Source organism: Scyliorhinus torazame, chromosome 1, assembly GCF_047496885.1.
Source record: "Scyliorhinus torazame isolate Kashiwa2021f chromosome 1, sScyTor2.1, whole genome shotgun sequence".
Taxonomy (NCBI): domain Eukaryota; kingdom Metazoa; phylum Chordata; class Chondrichthyes; order Carcharhiniformes; family Scyliorhinidae; genus Scyliorhinus; species Scyliorhinus torazame.
Genome location: NC_092707.1, coordinates 364,838,989 through 364,859,194, shown reverse-complemented (window position 1 = coordinate 364,859,194; position 20,206 = coordinate 364,838,989). Strand labels below are relative to the sequence as shown.

At 46.3% G+C, this 20,206-nt stretch overlaps 1 protein-coding gene across 1 annotated transcript in view; it reads right to left on the bottom strand.

Annotated features, from left to right (window-relative positions):
• msh2 (mutS homolog 2 (E. coli)) overlaps nt 1–20,206 on the bottom strand; it is a 117,756-nt gene that overhangs the window by 91,340 nt on the left and 6,210 nt on the right. The window contains exons 2-5 of the mRNA XM_072511135.1: nt 17,382–17,536; nt 15,906–16,184; nt 8,955–9,101; nt 555–704 (exon numbers count right to left, since the gene is read on the bottom strand). Of these exons, the coding sequence (XP_072367236.1) occupies nt 555–704; nt 8,955–9,101; nt 15,906–16,184; nt 17,382–17,536 (731 nt within the window). The remainder of the gene's footprint in view (nt 1–554; nt 705–8,954; nt 9,102–15,905; nt 16,185–17,381; nt 17,537–20,206) is intronic.

Genomic DNA, 20,206 nt, shown 5'->3' with positions numbered 1-20,206 from the left:
TATATCTTGAGGAATGGAACAGAAAATGTAACTCTTCCACCTCTTCTATATGACAATGCATACCAGCTCTGCTGCAGTCTTTAGCATTATGCAGGAACGCTGTAATTTAACATGGATCTCCAGGGTATGTACCTATTTTATTGAATGATGTGCCAATATCTGTCCTCCTTCCCCAATTTATAGTTAATCCAACTGTATTTACAGAGCTCCACAAAGGACCTGCTGCATAATTATCCAGTGCTTTACAATGGTGATTATTTCTGTAATGCTTACATAGTATCTACACTAATCTGGGATTCTCTATCCTGATGAATAATTTCTAACATATTGTACAAAGTACAGTACATTAATTCATAATACTTAACCCAATACTAAAGTTCCATTGGAAATACGAAGTACTATCACAAGGTGGTCTGAACTATTGAGCTCTTATAGTTGCATGACATGCTCCATTATAGCTATCAGTTAATGTGCTGGAATCTTCTCCCCTCCTTTAAGGGAAACCAGTTGGCCTCAGCAGGACAGGTACAAAAGGTCAGACCCAGCCCTCTCACCTGATAAAGATTGAGTGCACTGACTGCTGCATTGTCCAGCCTCATATACTGGCTCAGGTCAAAGGTCATCAGTTCATATTGGCCAAAGTTCATTTTGTCAGACAGGAGCTCCAAATATTTGATCACAGCAGAAACAGAAGATGTGGCAACCTTGTGAAATAGAAAATATATCTGCATTAGCCACCTAGTCCATATTGCTGCATGTAGAGGTGAATTTATGGAACTCGCGGATCCATAGTGTGGTGGAATTGGAGTAATTAAATGGTTTCAAGTAGATATATTTCTGAATTTAAAAAAGGGTTAAAGGGGCATGGGGAACAGCCATGATGATTGAATGGCGGAGTGGGCTCGAAGGGCTGAATTGCCTACTTCTGCTCTCAATTTCTATGTTTCCATGTAACCACCATAAAAATGATGCACTTATCAACGACATACCAGATAGGTGCTTGCAGGAGTCTAACATTTGCAACTGAGCATATGTCTGGTTGTACCAATGTATTCTTTCTGTTTGTTATCCGTGTTTGAGTGCATAATCATGCACCTTGCAGGAAACATTAGTAATCTCACTGCTCTTCAATTGTTTACTTTTTTTTGGCCAGTCAGATGTCTGACACACATACACCATTGTCATTGTCACTCACAAGCTCATGAAAAACCTACGCACCTCGAGTTTCTGTTTGCCCGATAAGAGTCCACTCTGTCAGTACACACCCAATCTTGGTGAAACCCAAGGCTCAAGGAGCATCAAGTAAACTAGAGTTTCATCAATTAACACCTTACCATAGAATCCCTACAGTGCAGGAGGCCATTCAGCCCATCGAATCTGCACTGACCCTCTGAAAGAGCACCCTACTTCGGTCCAACTCCCCACCCTATCCCCATAACCCCACCTAGCCTTTGGACACTAAGGGCCATTTTAGCATGGCCAATCCACTAAATCTGCACATCTTTGGACTGTTGGTTGAGCGTGGCACGGTGGTGCAGTAGTTAGCACTGCTGCCTCACGGCACCGAAGACCCAGGTTCGATCCCGGCCCTGGGTCACTGTCTGTGTAGCGTTTGCACATTCTCCCAGTGTCTGTGTGGGTTTCACCCCAACCCAAAGATGTGCAGGGTAGGTGGATTGGTCACACTAAATTGCTCCTTAATTGAAAAAAAAAAAGAATTGGGTGCTGAAATTTTTTTTAAAAAAATCTTTGGACTGTGGGAGCAAACCAGAATACCCAGTGGAAACCCACGCAGGCACAGGAAGAATGTGCAATCTTCACAGTCACCCAGGTCGGAATCAAACCCAGGTCCTTTGCGCTGTGAGGCAGCAGTGCTAATCACTACATTACCATGCCGTCAAAAGTTGCCATAGTCCCAGAGGACCATAGGCTGATCTTCTCTTTTGAGAGAGAGCTGACTGGATGATTTAAACTGAGGATCACCACACTTCAGGCAAGGGACAAGGTTGAGAAGGCGGAATTTCATGGAAAACCTCAGCTGGTACGGGAATTGAACCCACATTGTTGGTGACGCTCTGCGTTATGAACCAGCCGGAGAGCCAGCTGAGCTAAACAATCCCCTTAGTTTATTAGCATCAAAATGATAACCTCCTGTCACCCACTTAGCAAGCATGGCATTAAAGTTGGGCCACTTGCTTGCAACGGTTTCTTGAAATTAAGTGGGGTGAATCCAATCTCCGGATGGCAGGTTCTACCTCTCAAAAGTTTCCATTAGTGAATCAAGCTAGCTGCTCCATGATTAACTGGACACTTAAGAATATTGTTAATATTTTCCTCAGGCATTAGATTAGAGTCTTCTTCCAGACAGTCAATTTGGTTCTTTTTGTGAGGGCCACGAAGAATCCAGCACAGTTTTAAGGATACAAAGTAATAACATTTATTTACAATATATATATATATATATATCAGCAGCAACTTCCCTTGCTGCACACTCCTTCCTGCTGGTTCCTGAACTGGCCAGCTTTATTTATACTAGGAGTTTACTAATAGTTTCTCCGCCCCCCTCATTGGGGAAGCTCATACTCCCACAGGATTGTGGGATTGTCATTAGCCCCCAGCCAATGGTAAGTAGGCAGGTTATAACATCCCTCCCCCCCCAAAAGTCCAAGGAATCCACCGAAGAGACCCTGGCGAAGGAGGGCGTCGGACTCATTTGGCCGCAGGCCGGACACCATTTGCACGCGGCGCTGGATCAGACGGTGTGTAACGAGACGGAGACCGGCGCTTCCGTGATGAACGGCGCAACGGTTGTACATCCACGGCCCGTGGACCCGAGGATTCCCCCTCTGATGCATCCTGTGTCTCCATCTCGGAGTCAGAGTCTGCTGCCTCCGTCATGTCAGCGTCTCTATCTCCATTCGGTTCCGTAACGACCTGCGCAGGCTTCGAGTGAGGCACCGGTGGAAGATTGTGAGGACTACCTTCCCTTGTCTCCGGTCTCTGCGGCTGTAGAAATGAGCTCCGGGGAATCTTTTGAGGGGATAGTCTTCTGGACCGAACGTGGTCTACATGTTTGCGCTGGAGACGACCCTGGGCTTGCACCTGGTAAGATATCGGGCCCGTATGGCGAAAGATTACACCAGGAACCCATTGGGCACCACCAGCAAAATTCCGAACGAACACTGGGTCACCGGGCGCAAACTGCAGAATTGGCCGATGCCAAGAAAATCCCTGTCCCTGCCGTTCTCGTGTGCGGCGTACATTTGCACCAATGTCCGGGAAAACCATACTAAGGCGGGTGCGAAGTCTCCGGCCCATTAGGAGTTCTGCGGGAGCTACCCCAGTCACCGCATGTGGGGTGGTCCTATACGTAAACAAAAAGCGAGCCAGTCTCGTGTCCATTGATCCGGAAGACTGTCTGAACTGCGCGCTCTGCCAACCCATTTGAAGCCGGGTGGTAAGGGGCAGTGTGGATATGGCGTATGCCGTTCATCTTCGTGAACCTCGCAAACTCCTCACTCGTGAATGGAGTGCCGTTATCCGTGACCAGCACCTCGGGGAGGCCATGCGTACTAAACGACAAACGCATCTTTTCAATTGTTGCGCAGGACGTTGTCCCTGCATCCTATGCACCTCTAGCCATTTAGACTGGGCGTCAATTAATAGAAGGAATATGGATCCTTGAAAAGGGCCTGCAAAATCTGCATGCAAGCGTGCCCAAGGCCGCCCTGGCCATTCCCAGTGATGTAGGGGCGTGGCCGGCGGAAGCTTTTGATGCTCCTGGCAAATGGAGCAGTTTTGGGCCACCTTCTCAATGTCGGTGTCGAGGCCTGGCCACCAGACATAACTCCGGGCCAACATTTTCATTTTGGTCACACCTGGATGCCCATTGTGCATGTCTGATAGTATCAGCTCCTGGCCTTTTTCCGGGACAATCACACGCGTCCCCCACAAGAGGATGCCGTCTTCCACGCTGAATTCTGACAGCTTGGAGGAAAATGCCCGCAACTTGCCTGGGAGCTGTCTATGCTGCCCACCATACAGGACTATGTGCCGAACCTTTGACAGGACTGGCTCCGTCTGGGTCCACTCACGGATCTGTGATGCCGTGACAGGCAAGGTGTCCATAAAATTTAGGGTTGCAACCACCTCACCAGTCGTGGGGGTCGACATGGGGCCGGTCGATAAAGGCAATCGGCTCAGTGCGTCGGCATTTGCTATCTGCGTACCTGGTTTGTGCTCCAGAGAATACTCGTATGCAGCAAGCAACAAAGCCCAGCGCTGGATCCGTGCGGAAGCAATGGGCGGTATTGGCTTATCCGCTCTGAAAAGTCCCAGCAGAGGCTTATGATCAGTCACGATAGTGAAATGGCGGCCATACACGTACTGGTGGAAGCGTTTCACCGCAAAAACCACTGCCAGGCCCTCCTTCTCGATCTGCGCGTACATTTTCTCCGCTGCAGTCAATGTGCGGGAGGCGAAAGCTATCGGTCGCTTGGCCCCGTTCCCCATCTTGTGGGACAGGACGGCCCCAATACCATACGGGGAAGCATCACACGTGACGAGCAAAGGCTTTCCAGGATCATAGTGGGTTAGTAACCCAGACGACGACAATTGTTGCTTTACCCGCCGGAAAGCGGTTTCTTGCGGCTGACCCCAAACCCAGGTGTGATTTTTCTTTAGCAGAAGGTGCAAAGGGGCCAGCGTAGTTGCCAGATTGGGGAGGAACTTCCCCTAATAGTTTACGAGACCGAGAAAAGAACGAAGATGCGACGTGTCAGTCGGGGCGGGGGCCTGTTGAATTGCACGCACCTTCTCTGCGACGGGGTGCAAACCTTCACGGTCCACCCGATAACCTAGGCAGACTACTTCCTTTGCCTGAAATACGCACTTTGTGCGACATAAACGGACTCCAGCCTCCGAAAGGCGTCTAAGGACAGCCTCCAGATTTTCCAAATGTTCCTGCTCCGACGTCCCTGTAATGAAAACATCATCTAAGTAGACAGCAACACGTGGTAAACCTCTCAAAATGCCCTCCATAACACGTCGAAAAATTGCGCAGGCAGAGGATACTCCAAAGGGCAACCATGTATATTCATACAGGCCCCGGTGTGTATTAATCGTTACATATGGTCGGGAGGCAGGGTCCAGCTCCAACTGCAGGTAGGCGTGACTCATATCTAATTTTGTGAACGAGAGTCCACCTGCAAGCTTCGCGTAGAGATCCTCTATGCGAGGCATTGGATATCGGTCGAGTCGGGAAGCCGTATTCACTGTAAGTTTATAGTCGCCACACAAGCGAACTGTGGCATCTGGCTTCATTACAGGTACAATTGGTGCTGCCCAGTCAGCAAAACGGACCGGCCTGATAATACCCAAACTCTCCAAACGAGTGAGCTCCCCTTCTACCTTCTCGAGCAAGGCACCGGGCGCGCCCGGAAATAGCGCGGCGTGGCTCCTGGTTCGACTTGGATACGGGCTACAGCCACTTTTATTTTCCCCAAACCAGGCTGGAATACATCTGGGTATCGTCCTAGCACCTCAGTCAACCCTTCAGAAACTGTTTGGAGGATGTGCTGCCATTGCAACCGCAAATGGCGCAATCAGTCCCGACCCAACAGGCTGGGCCCATGGCCGCGCACCACGATAAGTGGGAAACACCCCTCCTGGCGTCCATAAACAACAGGGGTCATTGTAGTTCCTGCAAAGTCTAGTGATTCCCCCGTGTAGGTGGCCAACCTGGCCTGTGAGTCGGTTAATGTAAGGGTCTGTATACCCTGCTTGATGCGGTCAATTGTCCTCTGGGCGATCACGGAGACCGCTGCGCCAGTGTCCAACTCCATCTCAAGCGGGTGGCCATTGACCCGTACTGTCACCTTAATGGGGGCCACACGGGGAGCTGCCACACAGTGCAGCTGCAGGCAGTCGTCCTCCGCCTCCACGTCCTCAGGAGTAGTCGCCGCAAGTTCATCCACATGGAAGGTACGGCCCCTGGGCTGGTCCCAGTTTTGGTCGGAATGACAGCGCCTCTGGCGCCCCCAGGACCGCCGTCCGCGACGGGGTCGGCGCCTACAAGTCTGACACGGACATGGCTCCTCATCCATTGGTTCTGGAGAAGGCTCCCTTCGGGGAGGAATGTCCGACGGCCACTGGCGTCTGTCCGAACGTTGCCTCGCCCAAGGTACCGCAGGAGTGCGGGGGGACGTTTCCGGACGGAAGGGGTCGCGCCCCAAGGCATGCACTTCCATTCCCTGTAGCTCCTGCACTCCTCGTTCTGCGCTCTCTCGGGACAATACTATTTGAATGGCCTGTTGAAAAGTCAATGTTGGCTCAGCTAACAACTGTCTCTGGGTGGCCGCATTGTTAATACCGCAAACCAAACGGTCGCGTAACATTTCTGACAAGGTCTCACCAGTCACAGTACTCCGCAATCCTGCGTAGCCTGGATAAAAATCGGCAAGGGAGTCTCCAGGGGTCCTCTCAGCGGTATTAAACCGGTAACGCTGGACTATGGTGGACGGGGTTGGGTTAAAATGTTGCCCCACTATATTCACAAGTTCATCAAACTTGTTTTGGTGTCCGGCGCAGCTGGGTACGCAAGGCTCCTAATCACCCCAAACATATGCGGGCCGCAGGCAGTGAGCAATATGACCACCTGCCGCTCGTTTTCGGTGATATTGTTTGCCCGGAAATAGTAACGCATCCGTTGTGTGTACTAGTTCCAGCTTTCCAGCGCAGAATCAAAAAACATCCAAACGTCCGTACAGAGGCATGGTATAGTAGAAAACAACTTCCAACCTGTATCCAACAAAAATCCAGGGAGGTGGCTTCAGCAGTGTAGACAGCTATTCACTTTAACCTCCGTCGCCAGTTTTGTGAGGGCCACGAAGAATCCAGCACAAGTTTTAAGGATACAAAGTAATAACATTTATTTACAATTATATTATATATATATATATATATATATAATATATATATATATATTTATATATTATATATATATAACAGCAGCAGCAACTTTCCTTGCTGCACACTCCTTCCTGCTGGTTCCTGAACTGGCCAGCTTTATTTATACTAGGAGTTTACTAATGGTTTCTCCGCCCCCCTCATTGGGGAAGCTCATACTCCCACAGGATTGTGGGATTGTCATTAGTCCCCAGCCAATGGTAAGTAGGCAGGTTATAACAGTTCTCTATAATTTAAACCTACAGAATCAAATGTAATATCTATCTGGTTCACCAGTCAGAACATTTAACCATTGACCCCACAACCCATCTCAGCTTTGTTTAAAAATGTTTAATTGAAGGAGGCCAAATTGCAGGATGCATTCCAGGGGCCTGGGAACATTTCCAGTTCATGGAGGAACATGTAATTGAAATAAACATCAAATATCTCAGATGCTACACTCCAAATAAATATTTCAGAGGCATCGTATTTTCCAACCCAAAAGGTGCAAATTTTAGCATGGATGCAGTATCAACAAAAAGTGACACAAGATGTCCGACCCATATTATTAAGCATTTAATCCCCCTCCAGAAGGGCCAGGAAAGTCAATATTTCATTTGCCACACCTCATTAGAGCACTTTTCAGGAGAGAAACTGCGGAAGCTTGGAAGTAAGCTAGCCATCGTTTACCCGGTTAGCCACAGATTGTGCATGAAGTGGGGGACAGCACAGAAAATAATTTGCAGCAAGAATTTTATGTACTTGCTAAGTGAAAAGTATTTAATTTCCCAGCACAGCAATGAGCAGTAAAATGAAATTAATCCTTTAACAATACTGCAGATGCCTAAAATCTGAAATAAAAATAGAACATGTTGTAAATGCTCAACAGGTCTGTCAGCATCTATGGAGAGCGAAACAAGACCGTAAGACATATGAGCAGAATTGGGCCACTCGGCCCATCGAGTCTGTTCCGCCATTCAATCATGGCTGATATTTTTCTCATCCCATTCTCCTGCCTTCTCCCACTGATCCCCTTATTAATCAAGGACCTAACTATCTCTTGTCTTAAAAACGCTCAGTGATTTGGCCTCCACAGCCTTCTACGGTAAAGAGTTCCACAGATTCATCACCCTCTGGCTGAAGAAATTCCTCCTCATCGCGGTTTTAAATGATCATCCCTTTAGTCTGAGATTGTCCCCTCTAGTTCTAGTTTTTCCTGCAAGTGGAAACATCCTCTCCACGTCCATGCTATCCAGGCCTCGCAATATCCTGTAAGTTTCAATAAAATCAGGGGGGGGGGGATGAGGGGGCATCCTTCTCAACTCCAACGAGTATAGACTCAGAGTCCTCAACTGCGCCTCATATGACAAGCTCTTCATTCCAGGGATCATTCTTGTGAACCTCCCTGGATCCTTCCCACGGCCAGCATACCCTTCCTTGGATACGGGGCCCAAATTTGCTCACAATACTCCAAATGGGGTCTGACCAGAGCCGTATAAGCCTCAGAAGTACATCCCTGTTCTTGTACTCTAGCCCTTTTGACATGAATGCTAACATTGCATTTGCCTTCCTAACTGCTGACTGAACCTGCTCGTTAACCTTAAGAGAATCTTGAACAAGGACTCCCAAGGACTCTATTTCCTAAGCATTTTTCCATTTAGAAACATCGAGTTGAAAATGACTTCTTCGATAATTTAATAAACAGTGTACTTGAAGTCTGAAAATGTTAAAGGAGTGCAAATAGAAATGTTCTGTTTAACTAGGAGACACTAAGGGTTGAGATACATAAAATATAACTAAATAAAAACAGAAAATGCCTGAGATACTCAGAACTGTTATAATGAAACATTAACACGGTTCCTCTCTTCAAAAATGCCACAAGACCTACTAAATAATTCCAGCATTTTCTGGTTTTATTTCAGGTTTCCAGCATCTGCAATTTTTTTTTTTTAATAGAACATTGTAACACACTCATTTTGCAAAACAATCCGAAAAGTCACTTTACTCACCTGCTTTTCCATCTCTGGCAAAGCAGCACTTGACACCTGTTCCCCTTTTTTTGCCTTCAGCAGGCGGTTCAGATCCTGTACAATGTCTTTATTCGTAAACTCACTTTTCTTTCTATCCGTTATCAAAATGCCTCCTCGTTGTACAACCTGTATTAAATATAAACACAAAATGGCACAAGCTAGCTGGATATTTCAAAGCTAACTGATCACTGTATGGTTGCTGTAGAACTCGTCAACCACCACCACACCAAGGTCCAACTACAACTCAAAAACATATTAGCTGTGCCTCAAATTGGTAGAACCCTTGCCTTTTGGGTCCCACTCTAGGACTTGAGCACAGAAAACAAGGCTGACAATCAAGTGGGCGGCATGGTAGCACAGTGGTTTGCACGGCTGCTTCACAGTGCCAGGGTCCCAGGTTCGATTCTTGGTTTGGGTCACTGTCTGTGCGGAGTCTGCACGTTCTCCCCGCGTCTGCGTGGGTTTCCTCCGGGTGCTCCGGTTTCCTCCCACAGTCCAAAGATGTGCGGGTGGAAAGACCAAGCTAAATTGCCAAGAAGGTGGGGGTGTCACTGAGTTACGGGGATAGGGTGTGGGCTTGGGTAGAGTGCTCTTTCCAAGGGCCGGTGCAGACTCGATGGACCGAATGGCCTCCTTCTGCACTGTTAATTCTATGTTTCTATAAATGCAGTGCATGCAAATGAGATATTAAACGGAGGCCAAATCTTACCTTTCAGGGGGACTTTAAATCAATCCCATGGCAATATTACAAAGAAAAGCAGGGAGTTATCCCTGGTGTCCTGGTCAACATATATCCTGAACTCAACGTCACATAAAGATTTTCTAGTTGCTACCACATGTTGTTTGTGGGTTCTCGCTGTGTGTAAACTGGCTGCAATGTTTCCTACATTACAACAGTGACTTCACTCAAAAGTACTTCATGACTATAAACCACATTGGGTTGGCCCGACGTCATAAAAGGCAAGATATAAACACAAGTCTTTCCTTTCATTAACAAATTATCTTCCTTCCCAAGACAATAACAATCTTGATTTTGACTGGGCATAGTTTGAGCTGGGAGGGGCTGTATTAGACTCAGTGGGCAGGCTCAACGCAACTCAGCTTACATTTCAAAGCAAATCTATTCTCACTTGGCCAGCTCGCCCCACTTAAACCTTTTAGGTACAGCCGTTTCTCTCCTTCTTCAGGAGTCCCTCAGGATCGATACTGTCTTGCTTCCACTCCAGTTCGATGGGTTCAGAGATCGGAGATGGCTAATGAGGCCAATGTGTAATCTGCACACTCTGCAACATGCTGGATCGATGGTGCTTGAAGGGTTGGGCGAATAAGTTGTTTGGAGATGTGTGCTTTCCTTCCAACACCTAGACTTCGCCTTTGCATGCCACCAAAGAAGAACTGTGGATGTTTGGTGCTTTCCTGAATGAACCTTTGCCATTTTAGTCAGTCACAAGCTAATGTCTCCTCCTCCTCCTTCCCCCCATGAATTAACAGGTATGTTTGATCACCTCGGGGATGCTTTAAGGACATTCCTAAAGCATTTCCATTTCCAAGCCTGGGAATCTCTTGCCGCAAACACATTCCAAGTAGAGCAGCTGCTTCAGGTGTCAGGTAAAAGAACATGCCCAGTCCACCGCAAATGGTTTTTGAGAGATTAACCAATTTGGGCAAGTTGGTTTGAAAGAGGACACTGCTATCGGATTGCCTTTCTTGTGACTAGATTTGGAGGATCTTGCGAAGGCACCACTGATGGTACTTCTCCGGTGCTTTGAAATGCCTATTTTAGGTTGACCAAGTCGCGTAAGCATACAAGAGTGCAGGGGTCACTGCTGTCTGGTAAACCATAACCTTGTCTTGGATTTGAGATCCTCATCCTCAAATACACTTTTCCACAAGTCGGATGAAGGCTGAGCTGGAATACTGGAGGCTATGATATATTTCAATATCCATGTCTACCTTGGACAGGAGGTGGCTTCCAAGATTTGGAAAACGATCCACATTTTCCAGGAGCTCACCATTGATCTTTAGCGAGCACGGAGGTGTTTTGCTGTGGGAGCTGGTTGGAGCTGGACTTTGTTCTTTTTGAGTTAGGAGGTGGTGTGACCTTTTGTCCCCAGGAGGAAGTCCGCCTCAAAGAACTGCTGGCCGATCAAAGAGGTCAGCAGCTCAGCACCACACCAGGATCGGTGACCACTGCCAATATTGCCATTGATATCGCCAAACACCGGGAAGTTGGGGATATGGTGGGTTCAAATTGGCAGGCCCCGCTGAAGGGCTGGGCATGTTGCACAGGACAGGTGAAGGGTGGGTGCAGGGAGGCAAAACTGTGGATGTGGGGATGACTTTGATTCACACAATGGGTTGGGGAAGGAGGCACCGCCCTTTCACTGACCAGCAGCCCACAGGGTTAAACCTGCTACGCTACATGTTGGGTGCAGGCCTCTATCGCCACCCATTAAACTGGAGTGACAGTGGGATGAGGCCCTTAATTGTGCATGAATTCCAAACGTAACAGTCTAAATTGCGCCATGGATAGGCACCCCAATTCCGGGTCAACCCTCGGATGGCCTGTAAGATTCAACCCAAGGAGATCTTACTACAAGAGGAAAGTACAGTTCAATGGGATATCAGAACAGAAAGAAATTGGACTAAAGCTGCTTTAATTCTGGGTGACCGAAGATGTGCAAGTGCCAGCTCAAAGGCTGCTCTAGCAGTCTTCTTAAGAGAGGGAGTTCAGCTGGAGTGCTTAGTTAATAATAGTATAATAATCGCTTATTGTCACAAGTAGGCTTCAATGAAATTACTGTGAAAAGCCCCAGTCGCCACATTCCGGCGTCGATTCGGGAGACCGGTACGGGGATTGAACGCGTGCTGCTGGCCTTGATCTGCATTACAAGCCAGTCACAAGTGGAGGGGTAATAAAGGTCCTTAGCTTAAATGTAACAGCCTGGTGTTGGTATGAGAGAAAGAGAATTTCTTTTCTTTTTTCCTAATAAATTTAAAGTACCCAATTCATTTTTTCCAATTAAGGACAATTTAGCGTGACCAAAGCACCTACCCTGCACATCTTTGGGTTGTGTGAGCGAAACCCACGCAAACAAGGAGAGAATGTGCAAACTCCACATGGACAGTGACCCACAGCTGGGATCGAACCTGGGACCGTGGCGCTGTGGAAGCAGTGCTAACCACTGCACCACAATGCTGTCCCAGAGAAAGAGAATTTCTGTTAAGAAATTTCAGACAGCAGGGTCTCTGATCAATCAATAACTCCTTGCAATCAATAACTCCTTGGGAGTGCCAATAAAATCATTTTTCAAATAGTGTGCAACACACTAATATCTTGAACCATTGCTTGTATAATTTGTGGCATCAGAACTCTGCTCAAACCCACAGTAATTGATTAAAAATGGATATTCACAGCCATCCATAATGCAGACTTCCTGAAATATACACTAACTCAAACTTTTCAAACGCAAGTGGGCATAGATTTTGCAATCTTGACAAAAAGAAGAGAACTTTGTTTCTTTATAAAACTGACAGCATATTGTTTTCATATATTAAAAAATGTACCCAAACACAATTGGTATATGCTTAAGCCATGAAGGTCAGAAAACGCCTATGGAATATGTTTGAGAGGCTAAACAGCCTATGTCCCAGAACCTGATCTGTGAGGTGTTTGAAGATACCATCTGCATTGGTTGTGTAAATGGGGTGCTGTAATCAGCTACATTGCTGTGAATTAGTAAGAGAAAAACCTGACCAAACTCCAGCTCGTGATCTCTAGCTAGTTGACCTACGATGGAAAGTGTCTTTATGTGGACATTTCTTTCTCCTTTTTCCAATTAAGGGGCAAGTTTAGCATAGTCTTCTATCCCTTACCCCATTGAGTGTCTATCGCCGTTAAATAGTTCTGCAACAAGCTCGGAGTTCAAAAATAAAAAAGGTTATTTAATTTCACACGTAACCTCACCACAAATACAATATCTCACACACGTGTTCTCTCACACACAGAAAGGTTAGATACAGATACGGTTATGTACATTTACAGATTATAGTTAGCTCAAGTCTCTGCTTTACGATCCCCGATTCCCCAGGTGGTTGGCCTGTAGTTTTGTAGGTTGTTTTGATGCTTTAAAGGTGAAGCGAGGATTTTTCATAGAATTTACAGTGCTGGAGGCGATTTGGCCACCGCATCAGCACCGGCCCTTGGAAAGAGCACACTACCTAAGCCAATGCCTCTATCCTATCCCCATAACCCAGTAACCCCACCTATACTTTTTGGACACTAAGGGCAATTTATCATGGCCAAGCTGCAGATCTTTGGACTGTGAGAGGAAACTGGAGTACCCGGAGAAAACCCACGCAGACACGGGGAGAACGTGCAGATTCTGCACAGACAGTAATCCAAGTCGGGAATCGAACCTGGGACTCTGGAGCTGTGAAGCAATTGTGCTAACCACTGAGCTACCGTGCTGCAAAGCAAGAGTTCACAGCAGGCTGAGGTTTTTTGTAGTCAAATTTCTAGGTTGGTTCTCAGGTGAACTTCCAACTGGAACATGTTACATACTTTGGCTGCTTGATTGTATGCAGTTTTTTCTGAGTGTGAGTCACAAATGGGCAAAACTAATGGTTTCAATGGCTTTGGTGATTCAAGCTGTTAACGTCTAGCTGTGCATTTATGTGCACCAAGACCACATGGTTGTCTCACCATGTGACTTTTCATAATTCAAAGTCTTTTCAAATAAGGGGCTGATGTTCATATTGATTTCACACAGTTATGGTTTAACATCTTCGAGATTCAGCCAGTCTAGTTTAGATGGGGAAAACCATCATAATACTATGGAAGGTTAATGGAGTCCAATCACTTCTATCTGCCACAAATTGAGTTTTGCCCTTCCCTTTTGTCCAGCATAAAGCAAAGAGACAGGCAGACTTTAAATTCTAGAATCCTTTTATATTGACCCATCTTTAAACAAAGAAATGTGTGATAATAATAATTTTTATCTTTATTGTCACAAGTAGGCTTACATTAACACTGCAATGAAGTTACTGTGAAAAGCCCCTAGTCACCACACACCACGCCTGTTTGGGTACACAGAGGGAGAATTCAGAATATCCAATTCATTAACAGCACGTCTTTCAGGACTTGGGGGGAGGAAACTGGAGCACCCAGAGGAAACTGACGCAGACACGGGGAGAGCGTGCAGACTCCACAGACAGTGACCCAAGCCGGGAATTGAACCTGGAACTGTGAACCACTGTGCCACCATACCGTGAATTCACAAACTTCTTTGGCTGCTTCATCAATAGGTCAGAAGTGGGGATGTTTGCTCATTACGTTCAGCACCATTCACAACTCATCAGATACTGAAGCAGTCCATGTCCATATGCAGCAAGACCTGGACAACATTCAGGCTGGAGCTTATAAGTGGCAAGTTACATTCCAGTGCCAAGCAATGTCCACCTTCAACAAGAGAGAATCTACCCATTGTCCAATGACATTCAATGCCATTATTAAATCACCCACTATTTACACCATGGAGTTAGCATGATCCAGAAACTGAACTGGACCAGCCATATAAATACTGTGGCTACAAGAGCAGGTCAGAGGCTTCAGCCCCTGTCGTGCTATGAAATGTCTGGGCCCAACTCACTTCAGTTGTCCTCTTCTCCCAATTCTTGAGCTAGTTAGTCTTCCTTCTTCCCTCAAATAGCATCTAGCAATTTGTGCACCACAGTTAACAAACCATCACTAGGGGGGTGGGGGCTGTGTAATGAGATGAGTTGGTTGCAGTTTGGACCTTGTGTGTTTGGCAGTTCATAAAGGGCGGTATAGTGGTTAGCAGTGCTGCCTCACAACGCCAGGGACCCAGGGTCAATTCCAGCCTCTGTGGAGTTTGTACATTCTCCCCGTGTCTGCGTGAGTCTCCTCCAGGTGCTCCGGTTTCCCCCCCCACAGTCCAAAGATGTGCAGGTTAGGTGGATTGTCCATGTTAAATTGCCCCTTAATGCCCAGGGATGTGCAGGTTAGGTTCTGGGTTACGGGGGTAGGGCGGGGGAATGTAAATGGACAGAGTGCTCATTTGAAGGGTCGGTGCAGACCCAATGGACCGAATCTGCACTGTAGTGATTCCATAAATCCTTGGAGCTGTTTGGTACAGTTAAGACTCAGATGTAGCGGTGGGAAGCGGTGAAGGAGGTGGAAGGTCACTGATTCCATGCTGGAGAGGGCAAAGCTCAGAAGAAGCCGTGGAAGCTATTTATAGCTCAGTGCAGCCAGGAGACTGGAGGTCGGGGAAACCCATCGCAGCTACAGATCAGTGATGCAAGCAGACTGCAAAAGAGCCAGTAATTAGGTGCGAGTGCAACTTTGTGAATCCCAGAGCAGTCTCAGAAGAGACTGAACCATTGGGAGGTGAGCAGTCATTCAGGCAGTTAGAGCAGCGTTTAAAGGAGTTCAGAGGCTAGATCTTTGCAAGTGAGGAGCTGAAATCCCTCATGAGGAGACAGTGTTTTAATGAGATTTTCTGACTCGTGGTGGTCACGGACATCTAGATGTGCTGCTGAGAAATCTGTGGGATATGTCTTGGTTGCATCTGCCATTTAACCTGCAAAGTGGGGTGTTCAACCATAGTTTGCCTCTTAATCCCCATTTACCTATGTTAATTTTGAATTAGAGTACAAGATATTGTAGGGCATTTTACGTTCCTGACTTTGCATAGAAACGTTTATGGTTTATCTAAAACTGTGAAATCTTGTGGCTTTATTCCCCTAATGGGTTACCTCAGATTTCAAGCTTTAAACAAGGGGTTACTGATTCCAAACTGGATTATAACACACTAAATATTAGCTCTGCAAGTCAGCGAGTGGAAATTAAAATTTGTGTCATGCTTACTCATTTGCACCGAATATTAAATAAAGCCAGAAATTTACCTGTCGAAGTTTAGTGATATCTCCTGCAGCCTCACCACCTGATAACACACATTCCTTGGGCCCAATCTGCACCAGCAGAGCCTCCAGATTGGAAAACTGATCATTGTCTGGGAACTCGCACACTCCCAGCTTCCGAAGTGTGGAGTCAACGTAGCCAACTCCAACTAACCGCTGCCCATCTGCAGTGCCCAGTTTGACACCCACTACGCCAGCTGCAGTCGACATATCACTGTTGCCAAAAAGAATCTCTTCAAATTGAGTGAGGTTACCCGGTGAGGCCTGTAGAGAAAAGAAAAAGGTAGAAAATTGGATTTTTAACCAGGCAATAAATCCAGGGACTGTCAAATTACAAATACATCACAATTTAATAATCCGCTCTGAATGTTGACTCTGAGGCAAGGGTAGATTCATAGCCAATGGCATTATCTGTGCATCACACATTTTTAAAAATAAATTTAGAGTACCCAATTCACTTTTTCCAATTAAGGGGCAATTTAGCATGACCAATTCACCTAGCTTGCATATCTTTGGGGTGTGGGGGCGAAACCCACGCAAACGCGGGGAGAATGTGCAAACTCCACACGGACAGTGACCCAGAGCCAGGATCGAACCTGGGACCTTGGCGACATGAGGCAGCAGCACTAACCACTGTGTCACCGTGCTGCCCTCTGCATCACACATTTTTGCCACAAAAACACGCCTTTTAAAGATGATAAATATAGGAACATCGGACTGGGAGCAGGATCAGGCTATTTCGTCCCGTTCCACCATTTGATAAGTTCAGTGCTGATCTGGCTGTGGTCTCAACTTCACTTCCTGCCTGCCCATTATTCTTGATTTCCCCGTCTACCAAAAATATATCTAACTCTCCCTTCAATGACTCCAATGACCTAGCCCCCACTGCTTTCTGGGGAAGGGAATTCCACAGACTAACAACCCTCAGAGATGAGAATTTCAAGATATTTGCTTCAAAATTAGCCCTACTGTATTTCATCTCTCTTACTCCTCGTCTTTCTCTCATGAAATTTTAGTGTCGTTATACCATTCGTAGTGATAATCCTGGTTATCCTTCTCACTACTGCCCTATTGCAGATCATATGTGTAGATCTTAAAACTAGGAAAGCTGCCAATTGCCTGGAACGATCCATGATCAATACTGTTTCCACCATAGACATTCCATCAGCGGGTTTATTGCTTAGAGCTCACAACTCTGGAATTCATTTCTTGAACACTTTGGTGAATCATCCGTTATTGCCTTAGACATTTCCATGGGCTGCATCCAATACTTGATTATCATGAAAGCTCTTTTAACACCTCTTTTCACATCAAAGAGATTATGTTCAAAAAAAAAGTTTGCCACCTGATAAGACAGTTGCTCTTTTTCCCCCCACCCGTCATCACAAAATTATGTATTAAAAAAGTTTAAGAGTGGGAGTTTAAAATCATTTACCAGTCTTATTGTTCACCAACACTTACCTTGCAGGCCAAGTACCAATCATTCTCCTTTGAGGACTTACTCGCAACTCTGTTCCTATAAACCTCCACACGATACTGTCGGACCAACAGAAGATCCCTGACCACAGATTCAAAGTTCATTTTACTGAGTACAACACTTTCGACCTTGGTGTTTCCTGCAAAAAGAGGGTAAACAATGACCACTACAATTTTTCTTCTAATAATCTTACCACCCCCCTCCACCCACGATTCTGGCTGAGGGCATTCCACAGCCACTAATTCATCCAACTGATTATTCTTTATGCAAGCTTAGACAATAAAACGTGAGCATCTATCCCACCAACCTGGTCTGACCTACAAGTGACTCCAGATCCACCATAGCTGGACGCGTCGAGAGGTTCAAGTTTTTAGGTGTACTGATCACCAACAGCCTGTCCTGGTCCCCCCATGCCGACACTATAATTAAGAAAGCCCACCAACGACTACTTTCTCAGAAGATGGAGCATGCTCTGCCCAAGACTGCAGGAAACTATGAAAGGTCGTAAATGTAGCCCAGTCCATCACGCAAACCAGCCTCCATCCATTGACTCTATCTATAATTCCCACTGCCTCAGAAAGGCAGCCAGCATAATTAAGGACCCCATGCACCCCGGACATACTCTCTTCCAACTTCTTCCGTCAGGAAAAAGATACCAAAGTTTGAGGTCACGTACCAACCGATTCAACAGCTTCTTCCCTACTGCCATCAGACTTTTGAATGGACCTCCCTCGTATTAAGTTGATGTTTTCTCTACACCTTGCTATAACTGTAACATTATATTCTGCAGTCTGTCCTTCCTTCTCTATGTACGGTATGCATTGTTTGTACAGCATACAAGAAACAATACTTTTCACTGTATACTAATACATGTGACAATAATAAATCAAATCAAATCAGCAATGTGGTTGACTCTTAAATGCCCTCTGAAAGTGAGACCATCAGTTCAAGGGGCAATTCGGGATGGGTAACAAATGCTGACCTTGCCAGCTACACCTACATTCCATGAAACAACAAAGAAAGTAGTCAAAGTTTCAATTCAATATTGTATCCCCCGGACGGCACCTATAGGGGAGGCAGTGGCATATTAGTATTGCGCTGGGCTAGTAATCCAGAGACCCACGGTAATACGCTGGGGACCCGGGTTTGAACCTCACCATGGCCGATGATGAAATTTGAATTCAATAAAAATCTGGAATTAAAACCTTATGACCATGAAACCATTGTTGATTGTTGTAAAAACCCATCTGGTTCACTAATGTCCTTCAGGGAAGAAAATTTGTCATCCTTACCTTGTCTGGCCTACATGTGACTACTGACCCACAGCAATGTGATTGATTCTTAAATGCCCTCAGGGATGAGCAATAAAACTTGCCAGCGACGTCCACATCCCATGTACTTCTCAGTGCAATGCTCCCACTGCACTGGACTGTCAATCCTGATTTTTCAAGGGGCAGCACGGTGGCACAGTGGTTAACATTGCTGCCTACGGCACTGAGGGCCTGGGTTTGAATCCCGGCCCTGGGTCACTGTCCGTGTGGAGTTTGCACATTCTCCCCGTGTCTGCGTGGGTTTCACCCCCACAACCCAAAAGATGTGCAGGTTAGGTGGATTGGCCATGCTAAATTGTCCCTTAATTGGAAAAAAATAATTGGCTACTCTAAATTTAAAAATTTTTAATCCTGATTTTTCAATAGTGACGTGGAGCAAGTGGAAGTAACTGATTGGGGGAGTACAGTTGGGTAGGTATTTACTACTTTTATCACTTATAGTTTGTAAGATCTTTATTTTGTGGTTTATCGTATGTACGGGCTATATTCTGTAGAAATGAGGATCAAGGAAGAAGGGCCTTTGAGTAATTGACATTATTTGATTTTAAGTATCTTCCAAAAGATTTAATTTAAAGGGGTGCCATGGCGCTCTCCTCCTGCTCTATGTTGGAAGCCTGGAACATTTCCAGTGCTCAGGGTCAGCATGGATTCAGGAAGTGCCTCCAGCTGCAGCTCCCGGAAGTTTGGGAATTGGAGCTGGAGCAGTGGCTGGGGACAATGTGGAGCATTCACGAGGCAGACTATCGTGGGTAGCTGGTACAGAAAGGTGGTCACACCGCAGGCTAAGACTCCACAGGCAGGAAGGGAATGGGTGACCATCAGGCAGAGCAAGAGGAATATTCAGAGAGTGCAGGAATCTCCTGTGACCATTCCCTAACTGCTGGGGTAGGATGGCACGGTGGCGCAGTGGTTAGCACTGCTGCCTCACGGCACCAAGGAAACGGGTTCAATCCCGGCCCTGGGTCACTGTCCGTGTTGCGTTTGCGCATTCTCCCCGTGTCTGCGTGTGTCTCACCTCCACAACCCAAAGATGTGCAAGGCACAGGAGTGGCCACGCTAAATTGCCCTTTAATTGAAAAAGAAGAATTGGGCACTTTAAATTTTTTTTTTAAAAGATACTGTTGGAGGGAATGGCCTGTCTGGGGAAAGCAGCAAAAGCCAAATTTGTTGCACCAGTTAGCTCTGCTGCACCAGAGAGGAATAAAACATGTGGGAGTGCAATAATCAAAGGGGATGTAATTGTAAGGGGAATAGATAGGTGTTTCAGTGGCTGCAAACAAGATTGCAGGATGATATATTGCTTCCCTGGTTCTCGGGTCAGGGATGCCTCAGAGCTGCTACAGGACATTCTGGAAGGGGAGGGTAAACAGCCAGTGGTTATGGTACACATCGGTACCAACAAAACAAGTAAAAATAAAATGAGGTCATAAAAGCAGAATACAGGGAGTCAGAAAGTAAGTTGAAAAGTAGTCCCTCAA